This window comes from Heliangelus exortis, chromosome 7, assembly GCF_036169615.1.
Source record: "Heliangelus exortis chromosome 7, bHelExo1.hap1, whole genome shotgun sequence".
Lineage (NCBI taxonomy): Eukaryota > Metazoa > Chordata > Aves > Apodiformes > Trochilidae > Heliangelus > Heliangelus exortis.
In genome coordinates, this window is record NC_092428.1 from 32,519,964 (window position 1) to 32,544,430 (window position 24,467).

At 43.4% G+C, this 24,467-nt stretch overlaps 1 protein-coding gene across 3 annotated transcripts in view; it reads right to left on the reverse strand.

The window, feature by feature from the left end:
* Positions 1 to 1,774: 1,774 nt before the first annotated feature.
* Positions 1,775 to 24,467, reverse strand: part of C7H10orf90 (chromosome 7 C10orf90 homolog) — a 61,525-nt gene continuing 38,832 nt past the window's right edge. The window contains exons 4-9 of one of the 3 annotated variants that reach the window (XM_071749672.1): positions 13,069 to 13,359; positions 10,778 to 10,974; positions 8,571 to 8,769; positions 3,185 to 3,248; positions 2,100 to 2,199; positions 1,775 to 1,902 (exon numbers count right to left, since the gene is read on the reverse strand). In XM_071749672.1, the coding sequence (XP_071605773.1) occupies positions 1,864 to 1,902; positions 2,100 to 2,199; positions 3,185 to 3,248; positions 8,571 to 8,769; positions 10,778 to 10,974; positions 13,069 to 13,359 (890 nt within the window). In that variant the 3' untranslated portion in view covers positions 1,775 to 1,863. Of the gene's footprint in view, positions 1,903 to 2,099; positions 2,200 to 3,184; positions 3,249 to 8,570; positions 8,770 to 10,777; positions 10,975 to 13,063; positions 13,360 to 24,467 lie in introns of those variants that run through there. The other 2 variants (XM_071749673.1, XM_071749674.1) reach the window with 2 other exon arrangements.

The window sequence follows — 24,467 nt, forward strand, 5'->3', positions numbered from 1 at the left end:
TCATCTCCTGTTAGTGAACAAGTGGCCACTCATTGCTCCTGGAAAGACAATTCCTCCCCACACCAAAGCACACAGGCATTTTTGTCCCTGAAGTCAAAGGGGCAAACATCTCCATGGAGGAGGCAAGCTGGGGGGTTTTTAGCTGGGGAGCTCTTCCTGCCATGGGAGTGGAGAGAGCTGCCAGAAACTTCATCTCTGCTTTTCTGTCTTGCCTTCCTTGTTATTTTCCTTGCTCTCTCATAGAAAACATCACATTTAACATCACCAATCCCAGAGACTCAACAACAAAACTCCTGAAGTCTTACCCAGTCTGTCTCCTCACCTATCTGACCAGGAGCTGAGGTGTAACTAATGATGTGCACACACATGCACAGAAAAATATCTGGCTTTAAACAAACAAACAAGAAAAAAAGTCACTTTCTGCTTTCTGTTGCAGTGACTTTCAACCCCTACAGAGGTATTTTCTATCAGATGAAGTCAATGATGCCAGCAAGAAAAAAAAAACCTTTTCCTGCATCCCTGAAGCCCTCTGTGTTCCTCCTGCTGGGCTCAGTTTTGCCCAACACAAACCCTTAACACCCCAAAACCATCTCAGCCCAACCAACATTCCCCACTAAATCCTCTTCTGAGGGCACCTCCAGATCAGCATCAGGAAGGAGATGACCCAGGGAGGGAGATGGGGAGCAAATGGCAATGGCTTTTGGCAGAGATGTTCAGCCCCGTGGAGTTTTACCAGCAGGAAAATGGGGAAGTTTTTTTCCCAAAACCCTGACCTTCCATCTCAGCCTAGATTAGAAAAATAAAGCCTTGATATCAAAGGCCACATTCCAGCCTCATTCAAACACATTCAGCTGGGTGTTTGTTCAGCAGAGGTTAACACTTGCAATGATTTTTATGGGGAATATTTTTAACCATAGGATCTGCAGCACACCAAGCCATGAATTCCCCAGCAGTTCCAATAATCAAGTTATATTTAACTATACCAAATAAAAATGCAGCAGTTGGATCAATATGATATTCATATTTTATTCCATAAATAAACTCCATTGGTTTGTAAGCTGGTTGTTTTGACTTCCAAAATGTACAAATAAAGATTTAAATATTTTGGGAGGAAACCTTACAGATGGTTTTAGTTCTGATGCAAACATACTTCTTGGCACCACTTCTTAATATGCCAGTGCTATAAATACTTAATGCTTACAGAAGCAGAGTAAATGCATATTACAATGAAAAACATGAAAAAGAGTGTCATAAGCATTTTTTTAAATCTTGCTCTTTAACAGGTAAATTTCCTTGTAGATTCACTACAGAAACAGGAATAGAGGTCTTCAGAAAGCTAAAATATTGCTTCTTTTTGGTATGTTAAGTATTAATGGGAAAGTGCTGCTGCTGTGATGATGTGGTAATGCTATTCCAGCTGGTTTCTAAACATAACAAATAACAATATTAATTTTTTCTTTAAGGATTTAACTCGCAGGAAATCAATTAATAGAATATTTCAGAGAAATACAGTTTTCCAGATCTTAAAAAAGCCAGTTCTATTGCTACTAAAAGCCTGAGATAAGTAATACCCCTTCAGTGATTCAGTATTTGCAATAAAAATTCTTAAAAGTGTTTCCTCTGGGTGAACTGACCAAAAGGTGCTGCTCTGAAGCAGTCGTGTTTCTTTTTTAGGCTGTTTTTGATAACTTGAAAGTCGCCTTAAAATTTCAATTAAAAGACAAATGATTTTTCTTTTATATAAAGAGCCAAAGATAAGAAAAATACCTCCAGGTTATTGAGAGAACAGTAATTTTTATGGCTTATCTAGCAGTCAATAAGCATTCAAGATTCAATTAGGGTGATGGACAAGAGAATCCTTTGTCACTCTGTGTTTCTTTGAAGGAGCTGGTCCAGTAATTGCTAGGGGGGAAAAAAAAGATACAAGAGAGCCTTAAGATACCTTTAAAATACACGAGGTGAACAGAACTGAAGAAATCTTCAGTGCTAGTGTAGGTGGGAGGTATGAACATTCCCAGACCTCCAATCTAAGGAATTTAAAGAAGTGCCTAACCCCAAGGGTTACAAAACTTTCCTTGGCATTCGGGGCACATTTTTACCTTTTTAAACTTCTCCACACGCAGCCTGTTACTCTGGATGATGATTCTTTTCTGTTTTTCTTCTTGCTTCTTTTTGACTTCAGGTAAATTGTCATAAATCCTGGAATTAGGTTAGAAAGAAGTTAACTTCCATCATCATCCCTGGGACTCACAAAGAAGTTGCTTTTCCTGTGGGAAGTGTTTGCCTTTAATGCCTTAAATTGTCATTAGTGGGCACCTCTAAATACCTGAATGAGATTTATGCCACAGGAATAACTTAATATTTTTTTATATATGTACAAAATCTGACTTGTTGAAAAAGACTTTTAATTTTTGACTAAAAAGTAAAGAAAGAGATGGGACCAAGTTATCTCAATGCAGCACCATAATCCTGGAGTAGCTTCTAATGAGCTCAGTGGAGTTGGTTTCAATTTATAGCAACATAATTCAAACCAGAATCTGGCCTCTACACTTTTTTTCTATATATTTATGTCACAAAATTAATACCAAGCAATTATTTTCAAGTAGCTTTTTAAATATAAGAAAACCATCATTATAAATCTGTAGACTTCTAACATTTTTTCACTGTCATTAGAAACTCTTTTGTTCCAGGAAAATAAAAATCCATTTAAAACCAGTGTGAGCTGCCCTCAAAGAAGGTGACTTCTGGTCTGATCTTTTTCCATGGAAATAACTGATAAAATTTCCCTGAAAAAGGAAAGTCAGCCCTTCCTTTGCAGTACTCCTGTTCTTTCCATGCACACAATGCCCATTAGCCCTGCTTTTTTTCCTCATAATATTTTGCAGTCTCAAGTTATGGAAGAAATTCCTTTTGGCTGGGGATTGTGTGTTGCTCAGACACCACATTCCTACCAGTTTGCTGCAATTCCCCCACTTCAGGATGAAAACCAAGCAACCCATCCAACATGGTTCCACTGCTTCCATTTGGGAAGCTCCAACATGAGGACTCAGTTTCCCCCTCCATGGGAACCCCAACCCACCTGAAAGTGCTGGAAAAAGGATGCTGCAAGGGCAGGGCTGAGGCAAAGAAATCAAAATTGCCACAGTGCAAGAAAAAACAGGCTCTGAAGTGCAAGAATTTGTACCTTTTGGATCTCATGTGCATCTCCTTCTCTGGAATGAATCTTTCCTTTGGTTTGAAGAGGTTATCTGTGGAGGGAAAATAAAGTTGATAGTGGAGCATCTTTTCCTCTCTCTACAGTCCAACTAAAAACCTCCTCAAGAAACCAGCCCCTTGAAAACACCAGCAAACAAACAGCAATCCTGACCCTCCAGGCTCCTGCAGTTACAAGGAAGCTTTTTTTGGAAAGGTTTAGACCGAGGAGGTAGAAACTTGTTTCCAAAATATTACTAAAGAGACAGGATTTGGATGGAAATCCAGAGAAACCCAGCAGGTCCCATGGTAGGGGTGGAAGGGTAACATCCAACTTCTCTTGCCATTTCCACTGAACCATCACCCTCTCAGAGGAAAGGGAAAAGGAAGGTATGGAAAAAAAACCTAAACATACATGCTGGAGAAACTATTTAAAAAAAAAAAAAAAAATCTCAAAGTACATGAAGATCACAAGGTTGTTCATTCTGCAGATTTAAAGGCCTATAAACAGCTGGCAAGCCTGTCACTGAAGTAATTACATGACAGGTTTTTTGAGCTTTAAATCCAGTGATTTGAACACTGTTTCTGCTCAGCTCATCACAGTGGGGTCTCTCATTTGTTCTCTGCAGCCAGGAGCAGAGCAGTCCATCTTGGCCTAATGAGCCCTCCCAAAATTCAGCAGTGCCCATTCCACAGCACAAAAGGGAGCACGAGAGCTGCAGGCTCTGCCTTCAAAGAGCTCTGGTGACACTCAGACCTTCTGCAGGATAAACATTTGCATCTGGGGGGAGATGGCTTTCAGCATTTCCTGAAATCCCACTCGTGCGTCCCTATTAAAAAACAATTCAGCCTCGTGGAGGCTGAAAAGGTGGAAGAAAACTACACAGATGGTGACATTTATATGGAAATGATGTTGGACGCCAATTATTTCTTTCCCCCACGTGAAACTTGTTGTAACAACACTGGTAAAACATGGGAAAACTGGGCTAGCTACTGATTTCTTATCAATAAAAACCCTTCAGTCTGATAGTGTGACCTCAGGTGGGGACAAATCTCTGAAGGTCACTGAGCTTTTTTCTGGGTAAAAATTATTATATTGAAATAAAACCTTCAAGTCCAGAGAGAAGGGCACCTCACAAGCTCACTTCAGAGAGATAAAACTGCAGGAAACTTGTCAAGTGCAGAAGGGAAGATCTCAGGCTGCAGTTTGACCCCATCAGCCCTGCAGCAAAGCAGGCTGCATCCCAAGGGACAGTCCCACCTCTCCTGTGCCACCTTCCTGGGTGGGCATGGCTGTGCACGAGGGGAACTGGGCCAGGGAATGTCCTCTGGTGGTGGGGAATGACTTGGATAACTGATGGTATTGGCAGTGCCTGAGGCAGGGACCTGCAGCCACAAAGATGTTCCTAAGCCATCCTTGGGGATGCTGTGCTGGGGTCAGTGGAAATGAAGCTCCTCAGCTGAGCTGCTCATTGCAAAGACAACCACAACCATGGCAATGAGCCCCATGAACAGCAGAGCTGTGAAGACCTCCACAAATCCCCAGGAGAAAAGAAATCCAGAAAGGAGGAAACTACCAGACTGGAAAAGCAACCACAAGCTCACTCCATTGAGGTGCCACCAGCACAAAGCTGTAGACTTAAGCAAGTTTCCAAATCATCATTTTACCCTCCTGGGTTCTCAGTTTCAAATGTTTTTTCCATGTGTGAGGCTGGGGAAGAGCAGCCCCACTCTCCAGAGCAAAGAGCCTGCTTTCCAGAGGGGTTTTGACCAGCAGAGAGAACAGGAAAACCATTTCTCTTGGCTTCTAATGATGGCTGAGGTCTAATGCCTCTTCTGGCCCTGAGAAATGACTGCAAGAGATGTGGACCTTCAGATGACCACAGGAATGTCCATGGCACCATGGGGAGGAGACAGGGCAGGTCTGTGCCCTCTGCCCAGGGCACCCCAGGCAGCTGGATGGAACCCTGAAAGGCTGAGGTTGAGATAACATCAAACTTCAACATCAAACATCAACCCCCCAGCTCCTGTCCCCTCTCTTGGTGTCCCAGTCAGCTGCTCCTGGACCATGACCAAGTCACCAGCCAGGTGTGTCCAGAGATGGAGGTGACATTCTGTGTCTGGACACACAGACATACCTTAGGATGGTCTTCTTCTTCCTTCTGGACACTTTGTGCCCTGCATAAACCCCAGGCTCCCTACCACCTGAAAAGTTGGCTGTGTAGTAGATGGTGAGAGATGAACCCTGGAATGTTTCCTTTTTAGTGTCATTTGGGCAGGGGAGGGGAACAGAAGCAAGGTGGAAGTTGTGTCTGGGCAGAGGAGAGTCCCATTACAGCCATAAAAATGGGGGCTGGGGCTAAGAGAAGGTTCTGGTCTCCTCCTTCTCCATCTCCTACCTTTCCTCTCACCTCTGCACCAGCCCATCTGATCCCAGCTGTTTGTCCAGCTGGATCAGTCATTTGAGCTGATCAAATCCCAAAAAGGGAATCCTATTCTTTTTTTTAATAAATAGTTGAAAAGAATCCTAGAATCCTAGGGGTTGGAAGGGACCTGGAAAGATCATCTAGTCCAACCCCCCCTGCCAGAGCAGGGCCCCCTAGAGTACATCCCCTAGGAACGTGTCCAGGTGGGTTTTGAATGTCTCCAGTGAAGGAGACTCCACAACCCCCCTGGGCAGCCTGTTCCAGGGCTCCGTCACCCTTACAGTAAAAAAATTTTTTCTGATATTCAACTTGAACCTCCTATGCTCCAATTTACACCCATTACCCCTTGTCCTATCACTGGTCACCACTGAGAAAAGCCTAACTCCATCTCCCTGACACTCACCCCTTACATATTTGAAAACATTGATGAGGTCACCCCTCAGTCTCCTTTTCTCCAAACTAAAGAGCCCCAGCTCCCTCAGCCTTTCCTCATAAGGGAGATGTTCCACTCCCTTAATCATCTCAGTAGCTCTGCGCTGGACTCTTTCAAGCACTTCCCTGTCCTTCTTGAACTGAGGGGCCCAGAACTGGACACAATACTCCAGGTGTGGCCTCACCTGCTAGATCAGCTAGGTCCTGCTAGATCAGCTCACTGGTTCAACCAAAATCTGTGAGCATGGTTGGGCCACATACACCCCATGGAGTGTGACACTGCTCCTTGTGCCCTCCAGCTTCCCTCCCACCAGGTTAAAATGTGAAATTCCACCCCCAAATCACAGGGGTTTTGGTGTCCACTCGTGTAAATGAAATCCCATTTCCATCCCTGCCTGGGCTACAGCATCACTGGCCTCTCATTTCACTGCTGTTTTCTAAAAGATGGCACAAATGGACATTTTACAGCCTAAAAAGGCTTTTCCAGAGAATAAAGAATAATGATAACAAGAAATGTTGCTTTGAGGGCAGCTTTGAGGGCTGGCAGAAGGGAAGGAGAAGATGGTGACCCTTGGGTGAGCAGGAGGGGAAGCCCAGGTTTACTGCAAGAGGGTTTGCAACTGGAAAACCTTGGGAGCATCTGTAGGAAACAAAGCTCTCTCACTCTGGGACTCATTAATCACACTGATCCTTCTGCCCAACAGCCAGGAGAAATCCTAAAATGCCAACTGTCAGGACTGGGAGCAAATTAAATCTGCTCAGTCCACTCCTCCACAGCCTTCTGAGCTGCAGCCTCCACACTTGAGCTTTATCAGGGATCAAGGATTGCCAAGAGGAACTGCAGCTCTGCTCCCACACCAGCCGTGTGGCACTGCCATCATTATAAAAATATTAAGATCTCACAAATAGAAAATTACACACAGCTTCACAAGGACAGATGAGGTAGGGAAACTAAAGATTCTCTTCAGACAAAATTATCTTTAATGACCCAGCCACTGGAAGAGGGAAGTAGTCATTTACTTGCATAATTAATGAATATATTTCAATATTATCCTTTTATTACTCATTAAACAAGTGTAAAGAATGATCTTGATCTTATACTTTAAGGGGAAATATGCTTAACTTCTCTCTTTTTTTTTTTTTTTTTTCCCCAAAGAATTTCCAGAATGGTTTGGGGGACTTCTGAAGATGACCAAAGAAATGAGGAGGAAATATTTAAATATTTGCCATTTCTAACCTACATGCCAAACCCCTGCCCTCTGCCCAGAGCCCCCAACACCAGGGCCCTAAAAGATTAAATTAACGTGGATAATGGAAGCAGTAAATTAATTTTACTCTTTAAAAACATCATTTGTGTTTTGTGCTTTGTTTGCTCATCCTGATTTAGCTCTTACTGTACAGACCCACTCCAGCCCTGGGAACAATCAGATGTCATGACAGAAATTATTTGTGACACAAAGAGCCCCACCATGGTATGGGGGCTGTGCCTGCCTTTTCTGCACCCAATCTCATTCCCCAGGGAGGAAAAAACCCCATCCCTGTGTTTCCCAGTGTTGAGGACATCACAGGTTTTCTTCCCTGTATCCTCCAGGTGACCCATCTATAGCTGCTTAATGTTTTCAATTGATTTACTTTGCAGGAGAATAATGTGGCTTCAAACAGGCAGAGATTTAAAACCAGGATGGAAAGGGGGAATGCAAAATCAATCAAATCTTTTCTTGTAGTCAATGGAATTAACTAACAGCCAGATGGCAATTAAGAAAAAAAAAAATAAATAAATGAAAGCCAAAATAATTTGTTTAACATCTTGCTCCTAGGTAATATTTACAGAGGTGCTACAGGGAGCTTCTCAGGGAGAACTGTTTTACCTGCAGGATATTCAGTCTGTTTACTGCCAGGGTAATAAACCAACCTAATCAACCTGAATTAGGAAATCACAGGGTTTGGAGCCACTGATTCAGCAGCCTTCCCTGCAGCTGTGGGCAGAGAAATGTTCCCCATCAGTTACCTGCTGCTGGGGGCTGCACGAGCCAAGTGGCTGCTGAGAGGGCTGGATTGGGACACCCAGTCCCAAACCCTCCAGTCCCAAACCCCTCCAGTCCCCCAGCTCTCACTCCTGTCCCCAAAGTGGGGTTCCTGTGAGCTGGATGGGTAGGAAATGCCATTTATTGCTGTCCCCTCCACAGCTGGCACCGTGACAAAGTCTCCTCAAGGAACCCCAGACCAGTTTGGGTTGGGAAGATCCTAAAGTTGGATTAATTCCAAGCCCCCTGCACAGGCAGAGACACCTCCTACCCAGCCAGGTTGCTCAAAATCTCTTTTTGCTGCCACAGGAAAATCTCTCATCCTCCCTAAACCACTTCTGGGCTTCAGATACTTTCTGCTTGGAGCACTGGTGGGGGGAACCAGAAGCTGGTTTTTTTTTTACCAGAAGCTGGTTTTTTATTCACCAAGTTCAGACAGAAACACAGCACAGGTGGCAAAATTTCCAAGAGAGCTCCAGACCTGCATCCTACTTACCACTGAGAGGGTGGGGAATGGTGTATTGCCTTTTTTTGCTGGAGCAGGATGTTGAGGAGAGCTTGTGAACAAGAGCTCCTGGGTTGTTGGTGGGAGCATCCCTCTGCTGGGCTTTCCTCTCCTGGACCATCTGCTGGAGCCTCCTCAGCCTTTCTTGGGAACGAGAGATGAACTCAGGTTTATGGGTTTCCAGTGCTTCCTAAATGAAACAGAGGAACCACTTCATTTCCAAAGGCAAAAAAAGGATGGATATGCATCTATCTGGGCTCAATAAGAGATTACCTTATCTTTTTTGTCTGTACAAAAGCTAGCACACTCCTTTCTTCCCTTTCTTTTTGCTGTTAGCTTGCCTTGGTGTGAAATGAGCAGATTAGACAAAGAACTTCTGGAAAAAAAAAAACAACCCACCCGAAACTAACTCTAAGAAAACACAAAAATCTGTAATTCAAACCCTTTTGGATACGTTATCCAAATTCTTGATGTTTTGCCTATTTCCTTGCCTCACCCCATGGCTGAAGCTGCTTGTCACTGACAGTTCACAAACTTCCCTGTTTATTTAGGTTGTTGTGCAGATGTGTTCATCCAGAAAGAAAAAAAGCTTTGCAGTCAAAAGCTGCTTCAACATTTAGGAATGTCCTAGGACAGAAGAGTGGAGGAGATTGACCTGAAACTCCTGCTGGAGGAGGAGGCAGGGAAGGGAATCTGGGGCTTGGTGCCAACCTGGGGGCAGATCCATGGATGGTGGGAATATGTGGGATTATGTGGGATGTGGGCAGTTTGATTTCTAAAGAGGCTTTGGGAAATTTGTAAGTCCCCAGATTTTCACTGTTCCTGTACAGGAATGGCAGGTGGGGCTTGGAATGGGGGTGTCTGCAAGCAGGCAGCTCGTGCAAGGTACCAAAAGTGCTCTGGAGAGGAGAAAAATCGAGGAGATGGGAATTTCTGCCTTCAGTCACTTCCCAGGAAGTAAATGCCACCCATGGGAAAAAGGAGGGAAAAAAGGGGGGAAAAAGGGGGGAAAAAGGGGGAGAAAAAGGGGGAGAAAAAAGGGGGGAAAAAGGGGGGGGAAAAGGAGGGGGAAAAGGGGGGGAAAAAGGGGGGGAAAAAGGGGGGGAAAAAAGGGGAGGAAAAAAGGGGAGGAAAAAAGGGGGGGAAAAAAGGGGAGGAAAAAAGGGGGGGAAAAAGGGGGGGAAAAAAGGGGAGGAAAAAAGGGGAGGAAAAAAGGGGGGGAAAAAAGGGGAGGAAAAAAGGGGGGGAAAAAGGGGGGGAAAAGGGGGGGAAAAAAGGGGAGGAAAAAAGGGGAGGAAAAAAGGGGAGGAAAAAAGGGGGGGAAAAGGAGGGGAAAAAGGGGGGGAAAAAGGGGGGGAAAAGGGGGGGGAAAAGGGGGGAAAAAGGGGGGAAAAAGGGGGGAAAAAGGGGGGAAAAAGGGGGGAAAAAGGGGGGGGAAAAGGGGGGAAAAAAGGGGGGAAAAAAGGGGGGAAAAAAGGGGGGAAAAAAGGGGGGAAAAAAGGGGGGAAAAAAGGGGGGAAAAAAGGGGGGAAAAAAGGGGGGGAAAAGCGGGGGGAAAGGGGGGGAAAAGGGGGGGAAAAGGGGGGGGGAAAAGGGGGGAAAAAGGGGGGAAAAAGGGGGGGAGAAGGGGGGAAGAAGGGGGGAAAAAGGGGGGAAGAAGGGGGGAAGAAGGGGGGAAAAAGGGGGGAAGAAGGGGGAAAGAAGGGGGAAAGAAGGGGGAAAGAAGGGGGAAAGAAGGGGGAAAGAAGGGGGAAAGAAGGGGGAAAGAAGGGGGAAGGAAAAGGGGGGAAAAGGAGGGGGGAAAGAGGAAGAAAAAGGGGGTGGGGAAGGGGGTGAAAAGGAAAAGGGGGGAAAGAAGAAAGGAGGGGAAAAGAAGAAAAGGAGGGGAAGAGAAGAAAAGGGGGGAAAAAGAAGAAAAGGGGGCAAAAGAAGAAAAGGGGGGAAAAAAGAAGGAAAGGAGGAGAGAAAGAAGAAAATGGGTGGGAAAAGAAGAAAAGGGGGTGGGAAAATAAGAAAAGGTGGGAAAAAAAAGGGTGGGAGAAAGAAGGAAAGGGGGTTAGAAAGGAGGAAAGGAGGGGAAAAGAAGGAAAGGGGAGGAAGGGAAAAAAGGGGGAAAGGCAAGGGGAAAAAGGGAGGCAAGGGGGGAAAAAAAAAAAATCAATCTTTGTATTAACACTGAGAACAAGTTACTATTTTACCTGCAGTGTCTGTGGGGCTGGTGGAGTCTGCCCAGGCTGGGAGCCCAGTTCTGGCAGGATGGATGTGGAGTTGATCTCCCCAGGAACATCTGGCAGGAGAGTTCTGGGCAGCCCCATCCTGCTGGCTGGTTCCTTCCTCTCCTCCTCCTCCTCAGGCTCCTGCATTTTGTCACTCGAGCCACAGAATTCATAATCACCTTCAAGAGATTTAAAAGTTCATTAAGAGTGCACGGGTAATTTTTCAGTGGGCTCTTCACCTCATTAGACATAGAGGGCAATTTCTGAAAATCAGAAGGCCAAGGTGTTATTAATAGGCCTCATTAAATGGAATAGATCAAATCTAATCACAGGTGCTACTCACTGCCCTGTGACACCCTGAGTAGCTTTCACATTAAGCCAGACATCACACCAAAGAGTAATTAAGCTGCCTGGATGCTCAGCTCTGCTTGCTGCTTCCCCAAAAGCAAAGATGCTCCTGCAAGCCAGGGACACCATGGAAAGCAAAGGATGTCACACTGCCACTTGAGTTGGAGTTCATTGCCATTTATTCCACATCTCAAAAAAACCCCTAATATCTTGGTATGGACCTTAACTGCATGCTATTTCTCTTTGACCATGGTGAGGCTTTCACAAACACTGCTCTGGGGTTGTGTTTTTCCCTCTGCTGATCAAGCAGTTTGTTTCCAATCATTTCTAGATATATATTCATAAGCCAGTGCAATGGCTCATGAAAAAAAAATAATAAACAAAAGGTTAATCTGCACGATAGAATATGAGTAAGAAAGCTGACAATTCACAAATTCCTCCACTGAGAACGAAAAGAGTGTTTTCTACACTCAGAATTCTGCTTTACTGCACTGTGACTGATGCTCCCTGCACAAAGGAGCACCCAGGATCTCCAAAAAAAAAAAAAAAAGGAGCTCTAAAATCAGAGTTGAGAAGATCCTCATTTGGAAGACAGACTTAATCCAAAATAACAAAGGAACGTCGGAAGAGCCCCATGTGAACTATTTGGAAAAGTCACCCTGGAGTACTTCTCCCTTGCCAAATAATTTGATTTCTAGAACTAAATATCTGGGAATAAAGCCCATTACTGTTTTATTTCAATTTTTGGTTACAATAAACTTAAAATATTTTCCTCTCTATAACATATTGTACATATTATAATGTACTTAGAAAATATATTAAAATGATCTGTGTTGGGTACATTTGCCTTATAAAATCCTGTACTCCATTTCCTCTCTAATACTGCTCTTGTTAACATTTTGGGAAAAAAAAAACAACCCTTGAAACCCATGAACATGGAATTAAACTCCTCGATAAGCCAGGTTTACAGAAGTGTCAATTAACATTATCATTGATAGATCTCAGTGGATGCTTCACTTCTGGAAACCCAAGTCACTTCCAGTTAGGGAAATGGCAGGATTTAACTTCAGGCACTGAAAGCAGAACACAGAACAACCTCTCCCTGCCAAACTGGTGCTAAAAGGCTGTAGCTTTCTCCTCACTAATAACAGCTTCTTACCTACCTGCCTCCAAAAAAAAAAAAAAAAAAAAAAAAAAAAAAGAAAAAAATGCTGTAAGAAAAAAGCCATCAGACCACTATAGCATTTTTAAGGTATTCTTGGAGTAAATTTCTCACTAAAGTCAAGTTAATCTCTCCTATTTCTCAGTTCTCTGCTGCAAAAATCCCTCCTGCATGGGTACAGCTGCTGGGGTCATTTGAACAAGCTGGAATGGAGACACCCAAACAGGTGTTGAACTAGAAGAAATTCTCTTTTTTGTGCTCAAATCTTTTTGCTAATCAAGGTTTGGGGGATTTATTTTTCGTTTTATTTCTCTTCATGATAATCCTCCCAGTGAAGTATCTCACACAGTACCTGTGCACACAAAGTGCAGCCTGCTGTGTCCAAAAAGAAAAAAAAAATAAAAAAGATATGGTAGAAATTACAGGATTGAAAGAAGTTTGTAAAAATAACTTCACTCCTGGTGTTTCTTGGTTGGACCTGGACTGCTTGACTCCATGATTTTAATGTTTTTTCAAGATTTTCTGGATTCTACTTACAAAGTAAGCCTATCTTTCTCATTTTAATCTTGTTTTCTATACCATAGCAATGTATACAGTCAGATTAATTGATTGATCTCTCACCAGATGACTCATACTCAGCACTTTAAGCTGGACAAAAATGGACTGACTTCCCATTCTTTCTTTTTTTTTTTCTCTTTGAGACTGATCTCATCTTATTATTGAAACCATATTCCTAACAACCACAGTAGGATTTGTACCTTACTTTTTAGGAGCTGGTTTTGCCTGTGAACATTTTCTTCCAAGAGGATCCTCGGTGAAGCTTTTTTATTGCACATACTACTGGAGATGAAGATTTTTGGGTTCAGGACAGTCTGTGCTTCGTTCTCTTTGGGTTTGGAGGTGCCTTTGCAGAGATCTCTCTCTTTCAGGGAGCAGTCAGTAGCAGCATCAGTCACATTTCTGGATGCTGTGTCTGGAGGAGAGCCAGAGGCCAGTGCACTGCTCCTGCCCATGGGGCACTGCTGCTTCTGTCTTCCCAACAGCATTTGTGTTCCTGGGAAAAACAGGAAAAACAAATTCTTTAACATGGGAACATTTTTCTCCTCTAGTCCTCGTGACTTTTTATTTCCTACAAACACACTTCCAGTTGTATGTTTTAAAAGTTGTAACTGATACAGGTTGGATGATGACTGCCCTGCAGCTCTCCTGCCAGAAAATATGACTGATAGAATAATCACAGAATCCATTTGGTTGGAAAAATCCTTTAGGACCATCAAGTCCAACCATGAACCCAGCAGTGCCAAGGCCACCACTGCCCATTGTCCCTCAGCATCTCCACAGCTTTGAGATCCCTCCAGGGATGGGGAATCCAGGACTGTCCTGGGCAGCCTGTTCCTATTCCAGAGGATACTCTTCATAACAATAAATTGACATTCTAAATAATATTATATTATATTATGTTATTATATATATAAATGATGGGCAGCATGGAAGAGGTCAAGACAGCTCTGGCAAGAAGGTACACCCTGTGTCTTTGTCTTGTCTCTTACTCACTTGAGAAGAATATTCCAGATTGGTTAAACCTGGTCAAAATTACAGTTATAGACCATCAGCATAGGTGAAAACTGAGGGGTTTTCTCCTTTGAGTCCTTGAGAAAGGGTGAGATGGCTCATCATGTCAGGTACTTCCATATTTCACAGTCATCAATTAAAAGGCAGATCCTGCAGTGTGGGGTGGGAAGTTTTCTGTTCGCTTTCCTGACCCTTAATCCACCCCCAAAAGATGAGAAATATTCTTTGCCCCAACATGATGGCCTCCTCTACATTTTAGAGATCTCAATGGCTCGTGTTTCTTTTTGATCTTCCCCTATTTCTGAAGAAATCAGAGGCATTAATGTGATTTTTCCTTACCACACAGATCCGAAAGCTTTTACCATCTGAAGTTCCTTTCTGTGACTGGGAGAAGAACAACAACTTCTCAGGGCATCCTCTAGTGAGGGATCCCTGAAGATCAGCATGGACAGAAAAAAACCCCAACACCTATTTTTTTAATTAAATCCATGGGGATGAGCCCCATCCTTAGCAATTTCACAGCCACAGAGAAAATCTGATCAAAGCATCCAAGCAAACCCTCTCCTCCTTGCTGTAACTTTTTTCCTCCTTGCTTGTCACACACTGCAGATATTTGCCTCATCTTTTGTCACTGCTTTGTTCTTTTCTCAGATGCAAATAGTTTTGGTGCAAATGCTCTCAACAAAGTGGAGGGACTCAATTCTGTGCATCCACTCAGTGGGAGCTGCTGCATCCAGAGGGATCTGTTCCTTCCTTCCCTGACCCATCAGCCCAGGCCTGCAGTTACACGCTGTGTTTCTACAAAGGTTTTCTGATAGAGAGGGGAAAAAACATTAGGACAGATTAATGGGGTTGTAGGCATCAAAGAGGGTTTGTGGGAGGAGGGAGAAACCAGCAGCACGGTGGAAGATGAAGAAAGCAGCAGGTAGCATCAAGGAACTGCAGAGGAGCAGAGGAAAAGTCTTGTCAGAAAGGCAGCCAAGATTCTAGAAGGAAAGGGGGGGGGGGAAAAAAATGGGGGAGCTAAGCCACAGAAAGAACTTGAATGGAAAACAGATTATCTCTTTAAATCATCTTTCAAATTAAAACAGTTCAGTGGCCAGCAGAAAGCAGGGGAAGAAAAGCAAGTGGAAAGGAGAAAAGAGTTTCTGCTCATCTGAGGCAGCAACCCAGTAGGAGATGAGTTGTCTTCCTATCAAGAAATGGTCTGGGCAGCAGATGTGTGTGTGTTGTGAAGCCAGACAGCTTCTCTGAGACTGTCACACTGCTCAGGCCACTGTGGTGTCCCCAGGAGAGGCTTTTTGCTATGGCTGGGCAATGACAGAGAGAAAAGTTGGGGTGGTGGGTATTGGGCTGCAAGGCAGCAGAATGAAAGAGTGGGGATGGGAGTGAGCAGAGGAGTTGTCTGAAAGTCCCAGTCTGAAAGTCCCAGCTCCTCTCTAGCATCTAAAAACACAGATCTCAACAAAAGAAAAAGGAGATGCCTGGAGTATTCACACTCCATTTACTCCTAACTACCAAACTAGCTATGTGTGGATATTGGCTTCCAAGTGTAAGTACAGTAACCTTCAAGAACTGAGAATTAAGCCCCAGAAAATTTCTTACATGCAGTGGGAATGGAGACAGCTTTCCCTCCCTGCCAAAAGAAATGCCACCTGGGGCTTCCTGTCCACAGGGGCTGGGAATTCCCACAAAGATGTGGATTGGAGGGAAGGAAAAGAAAGGCATTGAACAAAACTAGCAATTGGGGGGGGTGAAAATAAAATAATAATAAAAAATGATGGCTGCTTCTTTCCACTTTATGACAACAAAAGGATGTCAAAGAAAGATTTAAAACCCTTAAGATTCTGTATGAAATTCAGGTATAAAAACACTTGTAGCCTTTCTGGGTCTTCCTTAGTCCTTGTACTAACACCATCACTAAATCTTAAACCTTATTAATTCATGGTATGGTGGGGAGGTATTTTTTTAGTTAATAAAGGCAATTAGGAAAGATGTGCCTTGGTCTTGTCTAACATCACAGGCAATCAGAATCAGAATGGAGCCAATCTGGTCAGTTCTTTCCACTAACCCACTCTTGAATTAACCTTTCAGGAGCAGTCAATCCCCAGGAAAACACAGCTAAACCATCCAGACCTGGGCTCCAGAGATCAACTCCCTCATCCTCAAAGCAGCTCTCAGTTACCTTAATGAACACAGATGCATATGATATTTAGGGGGAAAAAAAAAAAAAAGAAAGGCAAAGGTACTTAAATGTAAGATCACTGAGGTTCACTCTGCACGTTCTGGATCCATTTTTAATTTAGTGTGCAGGGAATTAGGGCTGTTACTCTCATTAAGATTATCTGGAGTTGTGTATCCAAATCCCCACGCACCCAACTTGACATAGAGATGCCCCTCTGAGAACAGCCAGAACTGCAACTGGATGACAAGCAATGGATGTTTTTCCTATTATCCCAGCTGAAGAAGGACTTTAAAGCTAATGAACAAAGACATGGAAGTGTAATGCTTGGGGAGATACAGGAGAACCCAGCTCAAAGGAACAGAAAGCTGAATGACTCTGTTATAAAATTCAGTGAATGCAGAACATAGTTATAAAAGTTATAAAAGTTCAGCTGCTTATAGGAGGAAAAAAAAAAAAGGAACAAAAGCACAATTACATTCAGAGAAAAGCCATTATTGCCCTCTGCAAGCAAGAAAAAGACAACATTCAATTTCTAAATAACGACTTAGTGAAAACCATATGATGCTGGAGGAGTTAAAAATATTCCGTAAAACCAGGGGTAGGTTTTCAAAGTTGTTTTTGAAAAGAATCCTTGATCCCGGAGTAAAATACGTATATTGTTTTACTGTAAAGGATCTTTTTCCATTTTCCCCCTCTTCCCTTCAGGGGGTTTTGCTAACAGGAAGTGACCCAGCATTACAGCAGGTTAAACTTGCCTTTCCTTGAGACATGGGCAATTCAGGCAAACAGACCCTTTCCCATTGTTATGCTTTTTTTTTTTTGGTCTTTTCACTTTAGAGCAGGATAATGCAGCTTTTCATACTTCCCTAGAACACTCTTCCCAGGGTTTCAGTCTGGATTTCTGATGGTTCATGACAAAGTGCTCCTTTGAAATTGGCCACCACTCATCTGAAGGGCATCACTCATCCTCTGTGACCACCAAGCAAGGCTGACAAGAGGCAGCAGGGGAAGGAGACACAAAGTGCTGGTTCTCTGGGTCTCATTCATGAGATCAGACATCACCACTGCAGGTCAGCCTCACATTATAGACCACCTGCTGGGGTTTCTTTCTTAAATTTAATAAAAGCCCCATGCCCTGGGCTGCTGAGCTCTCCCAGACCCCCGTGATGGAAGCAGACACTGCTGATGCTCCAAGCAGGGAAAAGTAGTGATAAATGTTCCTCAAGTGTAAGAAACTTCTGTCTTCTTCAAGCTTTAGAGCCAGGAAAATGTAGGTGTGAATTGTAGGGAGCTCACATGGCCCTCGAGTGGGCAAACAGTGATCCATGATCCAACCCAAGACTCTTGATGACAAAGACTGAGGAGTTAATCCCTGCCATGAATCCAGTTTTAACACTGACAAAGACTGAGGAATTAATCCCTATCATGAATCCAGTTTTAACACTGACAAAGACTGAGGAATTAATCCCTATCATTAATCCAGTTTTAATACTGCTAAACCACATGATCTTCAATGTAAATAAACAGCCCACATCATCCCAAGAGCCTGGAAACATGGAAAAATGGAAATGTTGAGAGCAAAGATGCCATTCTAAGTTATTTTGACATTTGTCAAAGGGTGGGAGATGGGATGAATAATTCCTTGTTCACATCACTGCTGAGGTAAGGACATCACTCTGAATCAATCAGCAAGGAGTGCTACAACATGTAGAGGTTTTGACTAAAATTTCTGCTGTGTCCAGCCCTGTGTCCTCACCTGCCCCGTGGTGGCTGTCAAAGGACACGTTTGCACCAGGCAGTGTCACCAATGTGCAGCACCAGTACCCACGGATACTACCCAAATTACAATTAAAATCCTGACAAAAACGTAGCTCTTGCCCACGCTCCCTCATCAAAATGTTTAATGAGGTCTGGGATTTACCTTTGAATAAAAAGCCAGGGCTGGATCCTGAAAAAAAGGGACCATGCCATGCCCTCAGAGTTGCATTTCCAGAATTATCAAGAACAGAAGTCAAGGCAACTTGGCAAGCTTGAAGGGAAAAAATAGCCAGACTGTTACTGCCAATGAACATTTCTTCAAACAGCCCTGCCTGGTGAGGATGGAGATTCATTATCTCAGCTATACCAGTTACACCTCGAGCTGGAAATCTAGATTAAAAAAAAATAATCTCTAACAAACAAGGTTTTGTGTTTGGGGGTTGTTTTTTTCTAGCTTTTTTAGTTCTTTTATACATATGTATTTTTTTAGTTGAGAGCTACAAACACGTTTCTCAGCAGGAAGAGGCTTCTGTGAAAAAAAAATATTAAAAAGCGAATATTTGTCTGGAGGAAGTTGTTATCACTTAAAAGACAAAGCTTATCAAGTGTACTGAAGAGCTATTAGGTTTCAAACCTATAATCAGTCCAAAGTAGGAAGAACCTCTTAATGTCAAGCAACAGCTTGTTTACAGAAGGCTTTTGGCAAAATTAGGATCCTCCAGCACTTGGCTTCAGAGCAAACAACCCCATCACACAGCAAATCAATGGCACCCAACAATAAACCTGTGGTGCCTGCCAATTTTTCTTCTCAAAACACTTTGCAAATGATGAATCAGTCTTCTCTCTTGGTGCTAAATAAGGGAACACCACTTATTTCAGGGGGCTACTTGGTAGCCACGTGCACAGACCCTGATGGAGAGGTTTGGTGGAACAGGAGTGTGGTTTGCAAGGAGTGAAGCAGGGAAAAAAAAGGCACCATCCCTGCCTGGCACCTGCAGGAGATCATCTTACTCTTGGAATCAGGAGAGTCTGTTACTGCTGCAGAATATTTCAGTGGTCAGGAAATAATCCACCCACCTGATTTGCTTCGACTGCCTGCACCAGTGAGTTCCCAACACCCAGCTGGTGGAGAAAAACATTTGTAGATTTTGCTAACATTTTCCCCTTTTGCTTCCTATGTGCTGGGACGGGATGAAAGGAAAAATATTCCCTTTGCATCAGACCTTTCATAATTTAGAGGCTGGTCAAGCACCTGGTAATTATTTTCTCATTGAAGATAATCAGTCTTTAGATTTTAGACTCATGCCTGGAACCATCACTGTTTTCCTTGTCATGGCTTTTTTGGCAGTGCCTGTAACAAACCCAGAGCTCCCAGGCAACTGAGCCTTAGCCTGAGAGGATTTCTGTTCATGTTGTTAAGAACCATGGAAATGGTTATTGAAAATACTCTGAAATTTGCTGCTGTACTTACAAGAGATTCTCTGTAACATCTACCTAACAAAAAAATCTCCCAGTTAGAAATCCCTGTTTGCATTTCAAGGATGTCATGCAGGAAGCTATCAGGCACTACTGGAGTCACTCAAGGAGTAATCCGATGCAGTGTGATTTTTTTTTAAAAAAAATTAAAAATCCAGGATGATTCAGTACATTTAAAAGGTGATTTACAGGGTAAGAAATGTCTCGACCACTTGGTATTCTCATCATGTCAAAGACACCTACTTGTTCAGCTTTTTCTGATAACTCACTGCAGCCAGGCTGAGCCAAATGCTCATTTCACAGCCTGCACAAGACTTGCTCCTACTTTAAACCAAGTGTAAATAAGGGGAAAATGAGGTCCTTCCCTGCAGTGCCATAATGCAGTCACTGCACCCATACAGCCCATCTCTTAATGGTTCTTTTAATGACTCTGCTATTCAGCCCTCCACTGCCCCCCCTTGGGTGCTAAGGAGGGACTTGTCCCCTCCACTCTTTCACTTCCATTTGTCTCATATTTTTACCAACTCCGACAGCTCAAGATAAAAAAACCCTTCATTTTCACATGCCAAAACATGTAGAGCCTAACTTTAATTTGGTTCTTCAGCAGACAGAATGAACATCTTGGGGAAAATGTATATATTTAATTATAAGTTTCATAGAAATGCTGCTCATAATGTCATTAACAAGGCAGCCCCCTCAACCATCCATGGCTGCTCGCTGCCTAAAACCACAGAGAAAATTGTTCAAGAAAAATTAGCTGCAGAAGGGAACATGGAACTGCCTCACAGCCAGGGTCACTGGGACATCACAGTGCCACCAAATCACCAGCACTGTAATTGGAAACCAACCTAGGGTCAGATTTGGCCCACACATCCTTGAGCATCATCCCTCCCAGGGTCACATCCATGACAAGGCAGGGGCCACCTCACTCTTCTGAGTCCCACTGTTTTGCTCAGTAAATGGAACAAGAAACAATTCCCCTCCCCACTGATCCCTTGTTTCCCTTAAACTCAGTGTCACCACCCCTTCCTTTGTCACAGCAGTTGATGGGGAACATGCCAGCAGGCATCTGAAACAAGAAGCAGAGCTCAGGAGCTGGGTACCCCACTAACATAAAAAGGCATCAGGATAGCATCGGTTCCCTGTGAGGTTTCCCAGGACACCCCCCAGAGAAGAGGAAGCATCCCCTTCCTTCCCAAACGAATTAAACCCCTCCAAAACAAGGCAAACAAACTGCTGTTACCCATCACATGGGCTGGAGTCTGTCTCAGAGGCTGGCAAGAGCTTCCAGAGTCCCTCACAGCCGAGGGCTGCCAGTTCCTCTCTGAGTCCTCGGTTCCTCAGCACCCCATACAGCACGGGAGGGTCACATTGCAGAGTGCCACAGACCCAGTGACACAAAACATCTAGACTAAGGGAAACTGACAGCCTCCTCCATTTTAAATTTATACCAGATGAAGAGAAACATCAAAGCAGCTCCTTTTAACGGGCTTTTTGGCATGTGGGCCTTTGTTCTTAACAAGTCGGCACCAGCTGCTGTGGCCATAATGCCAAGTCAGTAATGTCCCTGGCCAGATCCTCAGCTGAAGTAAATCAGTGTCACCCCTCTGCAGGCAGATAGTCCTGGTGGTTGACATCAGCTGAAAATTTGGCTCCCCATGCCTAGCAGGTGCAAGCTAAAGTAAAATCTTGTGTGCCATATATTCCCATTTCTCCTGTCTTCAGCATCACCGCTGCTGCACACAGGCACAGGCTGGGGAGTTAATTAGCATCAGCTGGAGCTACTCAGGTTTCTATACAATAAATTCCATATTAAAGGAACAGCTTTCATCTAATTATGTCTTGTTCACGTATATAAATCCACATATAGATGTATTTCCACACACACCACTAATCTTGTACTCTGGGTTATTGTGTGGCGAGTTTCCCATAAACAGAAGTCAAGCTAAGGACACCAGATAGGCCACAGTCATTCCTAGCACCATTTCTAATATTATTTAGTAATTGAAAGCAATTTCCATTAGTAGCCTTCAAGTTTTAACATTGCCTACACTTGCCCATTCTGCTTACAGGGAGTATATATTATTTTAAAGGTGACCTACAACCATTTTGTTGGTATATAAATGTCTCGAATACCAGAGGCTTCTTAATAGGTATTTAAAACAAAAACCTTCTTTTGGTTTGCAGGTAGCAGCAGACAGAAATCTCACAGCACCAACTGTTCTGCTTTTACTCTAATACATGGATATATAATGTATATAAAATACAGAAACATGCACAAAAAAATCTTGAAACAAATTAAAGTCTAGTTATTTATCCCTTAGTAAACACACTGTTGGCTTTGGCACTTATTAATAAAACTTGCCTATGATGGAAACAGAAGCCTATAATCATCTTGGGCCATTCAACACCCTAAAAGCCCAGATCCTATCTCAGTTTTCCCCCCTACCTGTCTTGGGTTGCTTAAATTAATTAAATTATGCTTTCAAGTCACCTGCCATTCTCTTTAGGAAGAAAGTATAAGCAACTATAATCTCAGCTCTCTGATCTGTCTTGTTCACTGATTCAAACATGTTCTTCCCCTTCTTGAATCCTTCATTTCTGGGCTCTGCAGGAGAAGAGATGCTGGCAGCACAGCCCCCCCAGACCCCCCCCAGATCCCCCCCCTCTGTGCTGGGGTTACTGCCACCTGCATCATCATCGCGTCATATTCACCTTCCATTCCTGACCCAGAATCACAGAACCACTGGGCTTGGAAGGGATCTCCAGAGATCCTCCAGTCCATCCCTCCTCCTAAAGCAGCTTTGCCTGGAGAACATCACACAGATTGCATCCAGGTGGTGTTTGAATGACTCCAAAGAAGGAGGCTCCACAACCTCTCTGGGCAGCCTGGGCCAGGGCTGCCTCACAGTAAAGAAGTTTTTTCTCATATTCCCAATTTCCATACTTTTGGGAAGTTGATACAGAGCCAGGAGATTCCTTTTTGTCATCTCCTGCTGCAATCTCCACAACTTCCATAGCTCAAGGCAGGGCTGGAGCAGCCAGCCCAGAACCCACCATCCAAACCAGACTGACATTTCTCTCCACCCCAGCTTTCTTCCTGAGTAACTCTCATTTGGGCATGGCAACAAAAAAAGAAAAATAAGTTTGCAGGTGTTATAAAAATCAAAGTGTTGGCAGAAATTATTGCTGTCTTTAACATAGCTGAGGCTTGGGAAGGTGCTCAGGCATCAAGATTATCTAAGCTTGAAGAGATAAATTTGGAAGTAGGCATTTAAAATCTTTCATAGTAAAGTGCTGATATTGTTTAATCATGAGGTCAAGATGAATTTAATCTTGTCCCATTTTCTTTTCTTTGCCCCTTTTAAAATAATTGAGTGTAGAGCCCAGTAGGTAGTAGATTGTAGAAGATGGATGGAAAACTAGATATTAATATGGAATGTATTCTTCATGAAAAGTGAGAAATTAAGATTAAAAACGCTCCTGCCTTCAGCAGAAACGAGACTAATCTTTTCATTTCTAACTTACCTTGAATTTATGAGACACCAGCTACAGACAGGAAATTGCAGGATTCACTTAAAAGCAATGTTAGCAAGTTTTGGCAGCTTGTTAAAAGCTGTGAGCAAGGGCAGGGTGAAGCACATCCATCATCTGGGACATGGACCTTGGTCACATCCCTGAGGTGGGTCATCTGGCTCTCAGTGGGTTCATTTCACATTTACAGGTGCATAACCCTAAAGCTCCTCAAGGGATTTAAATGCTGGGCAACACACTTGAAAAAAAAAAAAAAACCCACAATTTTATCCTACATCTCTACATCCTCCTGCAGCCTAAGCCTGACTTCACGTGTAACTTTTCCAGCACCTCCAGCCCAGTTCTTGCCAGATAATGGAATAAAAGGACCCAAAGCAACAGAGCCAGTGGCAGATAGAGTCACAGCAGTGAAATCTTGTGAGATCTCAGTGACACCTTATTCCATCCTTGGGATGCTACAGCATGCACCAAGGTTTTGAACATCACAGCCAAGAGATTTGGGTAATTTTGGTGTAATTTTGGTGTAATTACCATCCAGGAGCACAGCCCAAAATTTACATTTCATTAATAGCCCTCAAATATTCTTTTCCTATATGGCACATTCTGGAATTATCTACCCCTGGAGATTATCTGGACCAACTTCCTCCTGAAAGCAGGGCTTTGGATTAGGCCATCCAGGTCTGTGTAAAGCCAAGATGGGAATGCTTGGATCTGAGCATGAAATAGTATGAGTAACACTCTAAGTAGACTCAGGATTCCTTCAGTGAAGTCACACAAAAAAATTAGGAAAAAGACACTCCAAAAAGGCCACGACTCAACTGGCCCTAGGAAACAACAGATGTGGCCTCAGTACCTGTAAAGCAGAGAAATATTTGGGTGCTCATTCCACTTTAGCTCCTAACAAGGTAGATTATACACCCTGGGAATGACATTTGCAGATTTCATACAGAGAAGTCTACCCTTGAAAGTAATTTTTCTTTTTTTTTTTTTTTCTTTTTTTTCATCCTGGTGATGTTATTACCACTTGTACTTCTGCTGGCAGGAAGGCATCACCTACAGCTCCAACTGAGTAGAAACTCAGACATTCTGGGTCATCAGAACTGTGATGGACAAAGTGCTCTCCACAGCTCCTTCCCATCCAGAAGATGTTGATGTTAAAGTCTTAACACAGAACCTACAAAGGGGCAGCAAGGAACTTCTGATGCTTTCTTCTTGCACAGACAGGCAAAAGACTAAAGGATAATGGGAAGGGATTTGAGCAAGTCAGCACTGGAGGAAAAAAAAAAAAACCTAAAAGACTTGGGAACCTGAGATGGTACAAAGGACTTTGCTCCCAGGGGAGTTATTCTGCTGTGCTCATACAGCAGCTTGCAGCACAGCTCTTGTCATTTGGAGCTGGATGCTCAGACACAAGCAACAGGACCCCATTAGAACTTTCTTTGGGTATTTAAAACTAGTCCAGGGGGAAAAAAAACCCAAAATATATATATATGTATATATATAGCAGGCTGCACTGGCTTTGCAGCAAAACAGACGTCTGGACCTCAGGGATCACTTCACCCCCTCACTTCACCCATTCTTGGAACTGAAGGGAACTCAACTTTTTAATTTTTTTCCCAGGTTAAAATCATACCAAT